This window comes from Talpa occidentalis, unplaced genomic scaffold, assembly GCF_014898055.3.
Source record: "Talpa occidentalis isolate TD23 unplaced genomic scaffold, MPIMG_talOcc4v2.1 talOcc4.17, whole genome shotgun sequence".
Classification (NCBI taxonomy): Eukaryota; Metazoa; Chordata; class Mammalia; order Eulipotyphla; family Talpidae; genus Talpa; species Talpa occidentalis.
In genome coordinates this window covers 48,922,040-48,931,904 of record NW_023601754.1, presented here as the reverse complement: position 1 = coordinate 48,931,904, position 9,865 = coordinate 48,922,040, and the positions used below count along the sequence as shown (strand labels likewise).

The 9,865-nt window shown below is 55.4% G+C and overlaps 2 protein-coding genes across 2 annotated transcripts; both read left to right on the top strand.

The window, feature by feature from the left end:
• Positions 1 to 715: 715 nt before the first annotated feature.
• Positions 716 to 3,354, top strand: LOC119248721 (vomeronasal type-1 receptor 4-like). The gene is made up of 2 exons (XM_037515597.1): positions 716 to 832; positions 2,407 to 3,354. The coding sequence occupies exons 1-2, from the start codon at positions 716 to 718 to the stop codon at positions 3,352 to 3,354; spliced, it is 1,065 nt and encodes a 354-aa protein (XP_037371494.1).
• A 4,558-nt stretch (positions 3,355 to 7,912) lies between these two features.
• On the top strand, positions 7,913 to 8,848 carry LOC119248720 (vomeronasal type-1 receptor 4-like). The gene has a single exon (XM_037515596.1). It carries the CDS (start codon positions 7,913 to 7,915, stop codon positions 8,846 to 8,848), a length of 936 nt encoding a protein of 311 aa, XP_037371493.1.
• The last annotated feature ends 1,017 nt before the right edge of the window (positions 8,849 to 9,865 follow it).

Sequence of the window (9,865 nt, the reverse complement as noted above, 5' to 3'; positions counted from 1 at the left end):
GGTGGCAGGAAGCCGGTGAGTCTGCTCTGTGCTCACGGGGGCAGGGGTGCAGGAGGGACACGGGTAGGAGGGGACCCACTCCTGGAGCCAAATGTGGGCAGGCATCCCCTGAGCTAGTGATGACAGCGGGGTGCGGGGCCCCAACCCCTGAGGGCGCCTGGTGCGGGTTTGGGCTCTCCATCAACAGGGGCTATGGGGCCAGGCAGCCCAGGAGGATCCTGACTCTCCTGACCTCAGCACGGTGGTTCTGGGGCCTTGTTGGGGCCGGCTGCCCTGCAGGGAGCTGGAGTTTTGGAGAGCGCCTGTTTACTCTGCATGCGGCGTCCCAGGACATTACAAGTTCTGCAAACAGAACTTCTTCCCAGAACTGACTCCTGTTCTCTGAGGACGTGCTGGCTTGTGCGCATGTTCCCCACTAACCAGGAAAGCTTGCTTTCAGTAGTAACTTATTCATCTTAATTATTAGTAAATTATTAAGCAAAAACACAGTTGCGGGCTATGTTCTTGTTCCTTTGTTCATATCTTTACAGAAGCTCGGGCTGGCAGAGTGAGAGGCAGAGCTGCTCTCGATGGCTCCCCCCTGCCTCCCCCTGCTGCAAATTCATTTAGACTTCAGTCTTCCTTAATGGCAGAGAACTTCCTCTGCTGTCCTGTTGAGGCAGGGCCTCTTGCTGCTCAGCCTCCTCAGGAGGGGCCCTGGCCTGATGCCCGGGCCATGGGGCGTCTAGGGGCCTCCCTGCTGGTGAGACAGCGCCGGGGGCTCCACGGGTCTCTGGTCCTGGCAGAAAGCCCGTCAGAGCCGGTGGGGAGGAGACGGTCCCCGACACAGCGGGTGAGGGACGCCGCGGGCAGCGTTCATGGGCCCCCACTATAGAAAGACTTTCCTCCCTTAATGTTGGGACAGCAGCACTTAAGGAAAGTAAAGCTGCTGGTTGCAGATGTTTTCAGTTTGAAAGTTTGTGCTGCTTCTCCATGTTATATTCCCAGTCACTATGAACATCATTTACTCGGTTGGCATCATTTACTCTGTGCCTGTACCTTCCCTTCACACTTGGTTTCGTCTTTTTTTTTTTCTCCAAAAAAGATTTATTTATTTAGGCATAAAAGAGCTGGGGTACAGGCAAGAGGTGCAGGGGCGTGAGAGGATTCACCAGAGACAGAGTGGGGAGCAGAACAGGCAGACTGACTGAAATCCACTGCTGAGAGGAGCAGCGGGGAGACAGGAGAGGTCTGCTGTGCCGTGTGGGTAGCTCCCTGGCTAGAGATGGAACTTGTGCTGCAGAGGCTGCGGACAGCTTCAGTGCTGCGCTTAACCCTTGGCCACCAGGGAGGCCGCATGCTTGTCTTTTATTCTGTCTCATGACTGGCCGTCCTGGGACCCAGCCCTGCAGCTCAGGTGCCAACAGCAACTGGCTAAGGTTTGTGACCAGGAGCAGCACCTCCCTGTGCTTTTATCCATCGGCTGTGCTTCCAGCCCTGGTGCTCGGGCGTGCAGCTCCTGGAGGGGGCCAGAGGCTCTGCTGTGCTCCTGCCCTGCTGTCCTGCCGCTCTGCACCTGCCAGGCTCACAGAGCCCAGGACACCCTGTAGCCCGTGCTGGGGGCTCCCTGGTCTCCGTAGCTTTAAAAATGTGTGGAACTGTCGGGTCTCCCCGGTGGCGCAGCGGTTGAATGCAGCTCTGTGAAGCTGTCTGCAGCCTCTGCAGCACCGGTTCGATTCCCGGCCGACCAGGGAGAACCCCACATGGTGCGGCAGACCTCTCCTACCTCGCCCGCTGCTCCCCTCAGCAGTGTCTTCGCTCGGTCTGCCTGTTCTGCTCCCTGCTCTGGCTCTGGTGGATCCTCTCACCCTCCCACACTTCTGACTGTACCCAGTGCTTGTATACATAAATAAATAAATCTTTAAAAAAAAACTGACTAAGATATTACAATAAAAATAAGTGGAAATTTGTCACTACCTAAGTTAAATCAAGTGCCACGACTCTCACCAGTAGTGACAAAATACACAGTGAAATCTAGTTGTGATTTACCTGGAGACCCGGCTGAGGGGCCCCTGTGAGTGTGGGTCCAGTGTCCTGTGTTGTCCCCGCCCAGCCAGGTGCAGCTCTCCTCTCGGCCCGAACCGAGGAATGAGTCTGGAGAACCAGGATCCCCTGTGTGCCTGTGCGCCCTCCTCTTCACGGGGTCTGGAGAGGCCGCCTCAGGAGTCGTGAGGAAGGAAGTTACCTTGCCTGGGGCCCTTCAGAGCCGTGAGTCCTGGTTGTCCGTTCAGCCACTGAAAGTCTATAAAGGATGAGCGCCTTTACGTGAGGCAGAGCTGTGGGAAGGACAGGGCTGCAGCTGACAGTATCCGGAGGCTGTGACTTGGCTTCTCGGGCAGGCTCCTCCGGCTCAGGAGGCCTTTTCAGCCGCTGACAACTGACAGGATGGACACCCGGGATTTGGTGGTTGGGACCGTTCTGTTATTAAAAAGTATAATCGGGCTTCTGGGGAATCTCTCTCTCCTTTCCCATCAGCTCTTCCTCTACCTCACCGGCTGTAGGCCGAGGGCCACAGATTTGGCTGTCAAGAACCTGATTGTGGCCAATTTCTTGGTCCTGTTCTCCAGTGGAATCTGCTATCCAGTGGAACTGTTCGCATGGTATCATATCTTCACCAACTTTGGTTGTAAATTTTTTCTCTATGTTCGCCAAGTGGGCATGGGCGTGTCCATGGGCACCACCTGCCTCCTGAGTGTGGTCCAGGCCGTCACCATCAGCCCCCAGGGCTCCAGGTGGGCAAGGCTGAGAGAGAAAGCTCCCAGGTGCATCCTCCCCTGTGTCGCCCTGTGCTGGGTTGTAAACCTGCTGGTTAATGTCATCTATCCCGTGTTTTTCTCAAACACTTTGAGTCGCGGGAACATCTCAAACACTAAGAGTTTTGGACACTGCTCTGTGGTTCGCTTTGACCAAATCACAGACTCTTTATTTGCAGCTTTGCTCTCGAGCCCCAAAGTCCTGTGTGTGGGGCTCATGGTCGGGGCCAGCGGCTCCATGGTGTGCACCCTGTACCGGCACAGGCAGCGGGTCCGGCACCTTCAAAGGAGCAGCGCCTCCTCCACGTGCTCCCCGGAGTCCAGAGCCACCCGCACCATCCTGCTGCTGGTGAGCACCTTCGTCTTCTTTTACACCGTCTTCTCCATCTTCCAGCTGTCCTTGACTCTCTTCCACAATCCTGACTTGTTGCTTGTGACTATTACTGCAGTCATCAGCACCTCCTTCCCGGCCATCAGCCCCTTTTTGCTCATGAGCCAGGACCCCAGCGTGTCCAGGTTCTTCTCCGCCTGGAGAAGAAACCTAAAGGCCCCTCATCTGTGAGAAACAGATCACTTGCATAAGTTTGCACACGAGTGTGAGTTTGACCACGGCCTCTGCTCCTCAGCCTTCTAAGTACAGTCCCCAGAGGCTGCCGGAGTAGGGGACCCGCGACAGGCTGAGCCCTGCAAGGAACAGGCAGGACGTTGATCGGACTGAAACGAGAACAATGATCATGAAACACTGGATTCAGTGGAGACCCTCAATCCCCAGCGATGACCTAGGTGGGGGCTTAGGACAGGCATGTGGACGTGGGGCAACAAATGGCAGGTCAGCACTGGGCCCAGGGGCCATCAGCCTGGAGGGCAGATTCCATCAGGGATCAAGATTTTGGGGCTGCTTATGAGATTTGTACATTTCATCCCCACAGAGGCAGACGGACCCACAGTGCTCACGGGACTGAGGGGGCCCTTGGATTTCAAGGAGCAACATAGTCACTTCCTCAACATGTAAAGAGGTTCTTGGTATTTATATTCTAAAATGGATGCAATTGCTGATTTCCAACAATGTGAAGAACAGAAAAAATTACTTGACCAAAAGATCTCTCTGTCCAGATATCTATCACTGATCTGCTATCATCGATCTGTATCTATTGAAGGTTACACAGCAAGAGAAACCCATAATTTAACTTAGATATTTGTCACCAATTAGATGAGGTAGGAAGAGGGGAAAGGAAAATTAGATGTATAGACAGAGAACACACACATCTGTAGTTACACGTATCTGGGAGTATGTATATTTGTCGTGTGTGCGTGTTTTGTATTCAATATTATCCAACAATCAATGTGTCAGTTGTACAATGTGAATAGTGTTCATTACTGTAAATGAAAAACTGGTGTATCCATTATAGAAAACTGTAGGGAAATTCTTCCAAATATTAAAAATGGACATTCCATAGAATCCAGTTACTCACTTTTGGATTTTTACTCGCCCGAATACGAAAACACTCATCTGATAAAAACATGCACACACGTGTGTATCGCAGCATTATTTACAATACCGAAGGCCCTAATGGCCACAGATGGATGAATGGATAAAGACGACATGGCACATACACACAGGAATACTACGCAGCCATTAAAAGCGTCTGTGTAAAGACATCTGTGTGTGTGTGTGTGTGTGTGTGTGTGTGTGTGTGTGAACACGCGATCCTGCAGGGTTCAGTCTGTCAGATTTGTGCAGATATGTGTGAAGAGCTGTGAGTCGTGTCTGTGCAGGGGGATGGCTTTCCATCCGGGTGGGTAATGAATGAAAACAGATCAATCAGTTGATTTAAGTGGAGGAAAACCTAGAGTTCAATTCAACTCATAATGGATGTTTTTCTGGCCCCCACGGCTTATCAGCCATGTATTTATTAACTTAAAGACACCAACGTGCCTTGCTCAGATGTCACCTACAATCACTCGTGGATGTGTGCACTAGCAGCCTGGCCTGGCGAAGGAAGCAGTACTGGCTGACGGGACAGGAGAATGAGTCCCCGGTGCCATCGGCTCCCAGGGCCTGCTTTGAGGGGCTCTGAGAACTTTCTCTCTTTTCATCTGCTGTTATCAGTTGCTTCTTCTCATATCACCAATAGAGTCAGCATTGGTAAAATATACTTTTTCAAATTGTAATGATTTGCCGGTTTTTTCCATAAGACACAGATGTGGGGGAGTTCTGCTTTCTTTTCTTCACTTTAAAAGGACAGGTTTATCAGGAAAAGGAGAAAACACGACGCCACAGAGGCAGGGCCGGGCCCGGGGAGGGAGCTCGGCTCACACCTTCATCCCCACACATGCTTTACTCATCCCCAAAAGGCCTTACACCCTTGTCTGCCCCTGCACCCCACGCGCTTCTGCTAGCCAGCATATTTTTCAGAGATTCAAAGAATTATTCTCCTTGTTTTCCCAGTTTGTTTCCGTTGGTATTTCTAGTCCACGCACGAGTGAAATTCCCCAGGAACTGTCCTCACACCCGACTTCTTTCACTGAGCAAAACCACCTCAAGGTCCGTTCAAGCTGTCCTGTGGCCGGTGTCGCTGCCACCCTTTCTTCCTCGCGGGGTCCTGAGCTGGGTTCTGGCCCGGGCTGTTGGAACTCTCCCTGCCGTGGCCTCTTCCGGGACTGTTCTCATGTGCTTTGGCACACGAGTAGAAAAGTGCCAAGAACAACTTCAGGGACCTCAGTGGCTGTCTGGAGACGTGAGGCCTTGGAGACCCCACACACTGGAAATGTTGGTTATACGGTGTTGACATTTTCAATTTTTTTGAGGAATCTGCAAACCATCATCCAGGGAAGATGCATCACACGAGACCCCACCCAGCAGCGAAGGAGCGCCCTGAATACACGGAAACTCTCTGAACGACGAACAGTCACTAAGGGAGCACGAGGGTACATGTGTTAGAGGAAATCACTGTCGTCACTGCCTGTGACCTGAGGCCTTTCCACCCTGCTGAGTCTGAGCCTCCCGGTCTCTGCCCGGCATGCCCTGCAGGCTGCACTCCGCGGGTGACGGGAGTCAGATCCCGAGGGTGACCCTCTCAGTGAGCACAGCCTCCCCGCGATGCCCCTTGTCCCATAGGCCCCCAGTCTGTGCTGTTTACTCTGGGGCTCCTCCCAGGCCCTCGTCTGCCCCCAGGCCCGGGAAGCAGGGTCTCCCCAACGCCCCACGTCTCAGGAAACCACTGAGGACCCTGAAGTTGTTCTTGGCAATTAGCAGCAGGAAAAGTTTTCCCGACTCCTCTGAGCTCCCAGGCCTGTCACTGCCTGGGCAGCTCCTGGGACATGATAATTGCAGCTGTGAGGTGGAGTCCCAGCGGCACACACTATATCGCGGGGTGCGCTGGACCCTGCGGAAGGATGCAGGCTGAGCCCTTCCCTGAGCCCAGCACCCGGGCGGCAGGAAGCCGGTGAGTCTGCTCTGTGCTCACGGGGGCGGGTGTGGGAGGGGACAGGGGTGCAGGAGGGACAGGGGCAGAGGGGACACCCCGCTCCTGGAGCCAGACCTGGGAAAGCACCTCTTGAGCTAGTGACGACAACGGAGAGCAGGTCCCCACCATAAGCGTGCCTGGTGCCCGGCTCCGGCTCCTCAGACCCAGGAGGCCGCGGGTCCCTGCAGCCCAGGAGCACCCTGACTCCCCTGACCTCAGCGTGGTGGATCTGGGGCTCCTGCTGCTCAGCCTCCTCAGGAGGGGCCCTGGCCTGATGCCCGGGGCCATGGGGCGTCTCGGGGCCTCCCTGCTGGTGAGACAGGGCCGGGGACTGCACGGGGCTCTGGTCCCGGCAGGAAGCTCGTCTGAGAGCCGGGGAGGAGGAGACGGTCCCCGACACGGCGGGTGAGGCCGCCGCGGGCACGTTGTTCTGTCTCCTGCCCAGAGAACTGTCCACTCACTGCGGGCAAAGCGGCGCGCAGGAGGAAACAGAGCGGAGGCGATGTCGGGGCCTGTTGGACCACAGAGACAACGTGACCCTTGACCTGCCCTTTCAGAAAGAGCCTCGCGGGGCTGCTCGTGGCGGCGGGGGCAGAACCCGGGACGGTGCGTGTCCTCTCTGCTCCCCGGGCCGTGGCTTCCCCCCCCGGCGCGTCTGCGGCCTGGACCCCTGTGCCGCGCCCGGCTCTCTGCTCACCGTGAGGTGAAGGTCAGACTCTCCTCAGCGGTTGGGCCCGTGATCTGACGTCGGGGCCGAGCTCGTGCCCTCACACGCTTATCACACGGGGTGTCGGGCCCGTCGTCCCGGCTCAGGCCTTTGCCTGCGGCTCCCGGGGTGAAAGCAGACGGGCTGTTTCCAGGCTCCTGGCGGCTCTGGGCTCCCAAGCCCGGGGTGGGGGGACGGCTCTGCCCTCCCTGCCCGCGGTGCTCCCAGTTTATTCACACCCCTGGAGCTTGGCTCTGCCTGAAGAATACCTTCACAGAGACACCCTGAGTGTCCCCGGAGCTGGGGAGGGCCTGAGGGTGGCAGGGCTGCTAAGGCCGAGAGTCTCACAGACGGGCTGGGATCTCTTCCAAGAGGGAGGAGGTGCAGGTGTCCCCAAACGGGCAGGGAGAGAGAGGGCCAGAGCCACAGAGCCGGCCCAAGAAGCCTGTGCGCACAAGCGGATGCCAGTGCCACCTTGTCAGGGCCCGTCTTGGGAAATGAATCTGCCCTGGAATGGCAGGACACACGCAGGGTCAGTCAGCTTCTGGTCGAGCTGAGGACTCAGCGGAGGGCCCCCTGGGGAGTGTGGGCTCAGTGGCCTGTGTGTCCCCCGCCCAGCCAGGTCAGCTCGCCACTCCACCCGGAACCACTGAGTGAATCTGAGGGACCCGGATCCTCTCCGTGCCTGTGCGCCCTCTGCTCCATGAGGACAGGACAGCGCCGCCTCGGCAGTCTGTGAGGAAGGCAGTCAGCCTCCCTGAGCTATCCCTGCAACGGGGAGTCCTGGGTGTACGTTTAGCCACCAAAAGTCTGAATAACTGGGAGCCTTTCAGTGAACACCCCGGAGGGGAGCTGTGTGGGGAGGGAGGCCGGGGCAGCAGCTGACTGGCTGCCCAGCAGGGTCCTCCTGCTCAGGAGGCCCGTGCCAGCTGCTGAGAACTGACAGGATGGACTTCCGGGATTGGGTGGCGGTGACAGTCGTGTTCTTACTAGCTGGACTCGGCATCCTGGGGAATTTCTGTCTTCTTTCCCATCAGCTCTTCCTCTCTTTCCATGGGGGTAGGCCGAGGGCCACAGCTTTGATTGTCAAGAACTTGATTATGGTCAATTTGTTGGTCCTGTGCTCCAGCAGTATCTCCTATCCACTGACATCTGCTGGGTGGTATCAAGGCAGTGATTGGAGCTGTAAGCTTGTCTGTTATGTTTCTGGAGTGGGCAGAGGCGTGTCCATAAGCACCACCTGCCTCCTGAGTGTGTTCCAGGCCATAACCATCAGCGCCCAGGGCTCCAGGTGGGCAGGGCTGAGAGAGAAAGTTCTCAGGTGCGTCCTACCCTGCATTGCCCTGTGCTGGGTCCTGAGCATGCTGGTTAATTCCATCTTTGCCGTGTTCATTGGGGGCTATTTAAATGACACAAATGACACAAGCAGGAAAAGGTTTGGACAGTGTTCCTCTGTTCGTCACGACCCAGCCAGTGACATCTTATATGGGGCTTTGCTCTCCTTCCCAGATGTTGTGTTTTTTGTGACCATGGTCGGGGCCAGCGGCTCCATGGTCTACACCCTGTCCCGGCACAGGCAGCGGGTCCGGCACCTTCACGAGTTCGCCTCCTCCATGTCCTCCCCCGAGTCTAGGGCCACTCACACCATCCTGCTCCTGGTCAGCACCTTCGTCTTCTTTAACATCATTTCCTCCATGCTGAAGGTTGTTGTGGCTGTTACTTATCATCCTGACTGGTATGTTTTTAACATCAATACAGTAATCACGCTGTCTTTCCCGACTCTCTGTCCTTTTCTGCTCCTGAGCCGGGAGCCCAAGGTGTCCCTGCTGTGCTCTGCCCTGATCAGGAATAATAAATGTCAGAAATCCTTGAGAAATATGTAAACTGCGTGTGAGTGCACGGTCATTTATTCATTCGATAATTCACTCACACCCCCAGTCCTAAGTGCAGTTGTGAATGACATATGGTTTACAGATAGGCTGAGCAACCGCTTCAAAGCAAGTGTTTCTGGACCAGTCACTGTAACGAGGTCTGTACAGGGGTCCCTAATCCTCCTGTGAGGAACACAGTCTTGCTCCAGATGGTTTGCAACGTGTGCGAGACAGCACGCAGTCCTGACACTCTCTGGGATGGCGGAGAGGCCTCAAAAGTGTCAATTTAATTCTCACAGAAATTCTTAGGAACATCTGGGCTTGGAGCTTTGATCACAGGAAAATGGCACGGTGGGTGCAGGACAGCCCTGGAGCTGGAGTCAGCTGTCCTGAGGGGAGACCCCGGCAGCGAGTCAGGCTTCAGGAGCCGTTTTCAGTCTTGCACGTTTCACCTTCAGGGAGGCAGATCCCGTATTCGAGAAGGGCGTGTGAAAGTGATTCTGTGCCTGGGCCCCCTCTGGTAGACTGTGGACTGATGGGCTGGGTCCAGGAGGCACAGTCACACATCTTAGCTGGTTTCAAGCCACCAGAGAGTGAGGGTGACATGCTTTGCGTGGCCTGAGGTGTGCAGGAGCAAGCTCTCTCCCACAGTGAAGGGGATGTGAGCGGGTTTGCAAGACACAAAGTGGAGGTGCCCTCTCTCGTCGCTCAGGGTGGAGGGAGCAGGAATCTCGGCACCTGGGGAGATGCACTTGGAAGGAGAGAGCTGGATCCTCTGTGTGTTCAAGGCACCAAATGCGTGTGTCCTCAGTCTCAGGAGGGACATGTATAGAGCTTGCTCTGAATGTACAGTGTGGAGCTGACGCAAAATATGAAGGATTCAACAGTGTACAACTCAAACACTGTGACAGACTTGTCTGTCATAATGTGAGCTCATGTGATACACTTTCTTACTTGTCACAAATTAGTCCACAAAGGAAGAAGTAAAGCTCCTGATGCTTACATTCTTACAACTGTATTATGTTTCCA